General features: G+C 35.2%; 1 protein-coding gene across 1 annotated transcript in view; it reads left to right on the top strand.

Annotated features, from left to right (window-relative positions):
* LOC103598368 (polypeptide N-acetylgalactosaminyltransferase-like 6) overlaps positions 1 to 2,471 on the top strand; it is a gene marked incomplete at its 5' end in the record, with an annotated part of 101,945 nt that extends 99,474 nt beyond the window's left edge. Inside the window, one exon of the mRNA XM_008582358.1 lies at positions 2,255 to 2,471. Within this exon, the coding sequence (XP_008580580.1) occupies positions 2,255 to 2,471 (217 nt within the window). The remainder of the gene's footprint in view (positions 1 to 2,254) is intronic.
* Positions 2,472 to 2,688: the final 217 nt, after the last annotated feature.

The following is a 2,688-nucleotide window of genomic DNA, read 5'->3' as shown; positions in this document are numbered from 1 at the left end:
GGGCGCGACACTGAGGGTTGTGATCCCGTTACTGGTCACGAAAAAAAGACAAAAACGGGGAAAAAAAAGTTAGAAAAAGTAATGAAATACATGCAAGACAATTTTTTTTTAAAAACTTATTTTAAAGTATTTTCAGGGGTAACAAACTGAAAGCTTCATAACTCAACAAAAACCAGAGTGTTGCTTACAGGATATTGACCATCAGTTTGTAATCAAGAGGCTGTTCTTGCCAAGTACAGTATAATTTATATGACCATATCTAAGATTGGTACCACTAAGAAGCAGATCCTGAGAAAAAAATTTGACTACAATTGTTTTGGGAAAGTAATCACAGAAAGTACCAGAAGGCAGGGGGAGAGTGTAAAGAGGTAAGATAAGAAAGAGAGAGTAGCCAGTACAAGGTACACTGTCAAGCTGCTTATCCCCATGGGCAACTGAGGCTGAATCCTGCTGGGAACTCCGGGAGACGGTACAGAACATACCTCAGAGTTATCCCAGCATGAGTCTGTTTGTTCTCTAACTTCCATTCTTCATTGGTTGAGACTTCCTCCAGGGGCATTGATTTTCCCCCAGAACTTCTGATCCGGCCCTTGTGCAAAGATGAGAGAAAGCACTCAGTGGGCTATCTACAGATACTTGTAATAGGACCCTGGCTTGTCCTGGGCTGGTGAGTGCTAAGGGAATATTGGTGGTGCGTTGGTATCATCTGTTAGAGCCTATCACTCATGAGCCTCTTCCTCCAGCAAAAAAGATCTTTACCTTGAGTTACACACACACACACACACACACACACACACACACACACACACAGATAAGAGAGAGAGAGGGCGGTGTATAGTATGTAGATAAATGCTATGTTCCAACTGAATGTCATTTGTACACCTCAATGGTAACATGTTTGAGATAGAACGATTATCTTCACCCTCAGTCCTGGAAACCCTCAATGTGCCCTTCACCACAGTGTCCCTATGACTTTTTTCTGACTGGATTGTACATGACCGTTAAACATATTTTTAGTCATCAGCCTATTGATTGTTTATGGGATATTATTCTGAATACAATTCTTATTAAATGAACAAACAACTGATATGTATGATATCTCGTTCCAATGTTTAAAACATAATTTGCCTTCTTAGGAATATCACTTGCATTCCCAGAGCATTATGAGGTATGATGGCTTGTATAGTAGGTGCAAATATCCTGAATATCGATATATTGGAAGCACAGTTATCTTGGGTCATTGGCTTTGTTCAGAAGAATGGATGACCCTATGTAATTATGACAAGGTGTGCTGAGTGACATTAACACTATTTTCTGGATCTGTACATTATATAGCATCATTATATAGCATCTCACTACAATCCTTTGGAAATGACTCATAGATCTGTTTTATATTATTATTTTTTGGGCCATTTAAGTTATCCTAAAATGAATTTCATGTTTTTTACAGCACTTTCATGCCCATATCATAGCATCATTTTGATGGTTTTTTCAACTCTTCACTGTGTTTGAAATACCAAAATCTACACGTTTGATAAATATTGTTAAAAATAAAATTCTTATATTAAATAATTGATAAAAGAGCAAGATAAAAAGTCACTTTCTGTTTGACTTTGCAGATTGTTTTACAATGAAAAAAATCAACTTGAGATTTCTTTTTATAGTTTCTATTAGGAATGTGATAATCTCTTGGTTTAAATTTAATGTGATTTACTGTGTGGTTGTATTCAGTTAATGATTGTTTCTAATTAAATCTTTATTTATTCCATTGAAATGCTGTGAGTTTTTTCCTCTTAGAGCCTTAAATACTGTCCAGCCATTGAAACATTCTATAATCAAAACTGACTAATAAAGCATAATTATTACAAAGGTCAAATTTTCAAAACTCTTCAGGAAACCTATCTAAACCTTAATAAAAACCATTTTAATGCATATCATTTATCCTTATTTCTATTATATGACAATAGAAAACATGTGCATTAACAAGAGCACAACGTTTCAACCTACTGACGGATTTGAGCACATGATACAAAAAAGAATCAAATAATTATTTCATTAACAGTAAGTGTGAAAGGGGATCATTAATGAATTCTCTGAATAAGTAGAATAACTATTATGATGTACAGGCTATGGTTGGGAAAGTATTAGCCAAAGTCATATATTCACAGTCTGTTAACATAAGGAATAAATAACAGTATAAGGTACACTCCAGTTTTGCATTTGACATAGATTTCTTTTCTTCTATCATCTCCAGCTGTAAGCACAAGATGTACCTGGAAAGGCTCCCAAACACCAGCATCATCATCCCATTTCATAATGAAGGTTGGACTTCACTCCTGAGGACCATACATAGTATAATCAACCGAACCCCAGAGAGTCTGGTAGCGGAAATCATTCTAGTAGATGACTTCAGTGAAAGAGGTAAGATACAGCTGATAACATTTTATTTGATTCTGTTATCACCCACATAATCATTAAGGGCTCTTTAAAAAAGGCAGATAGTGAGAGTTTCTTTCTGATTCCATCTGACAGGTGATTATGAAGTTTTATGTATGTTGTGATTTTATAAAATGTTAGAAAAATGCAAATGAAACTTAATGAGAAGCTATTGGTGTCATTTGGGGAACTATAAGAAAATTATATTACGTTTTTGTTGTAAATTAGACAAGTGTTGGCAAAATGCCTCAA

This window comes from Galeopterus variegatus, unplaced genomic scaffold, assembly GCF_000696425.1.
Source record: "Galeopterus variegatus unplaced genomic scaffold, G_variegatus-3.0.2 Scaffold2589, whole genome shotgun sequence".
NCBI lineage: Eukaryota > Metazoa > Chordata > Mammalia > Dermoptera > Cynocephalidae > Galeopterus > Galeopterus variegatus.
This window is presented reverse-complemented; position numbering and strand designations above follow the sequence as displayed.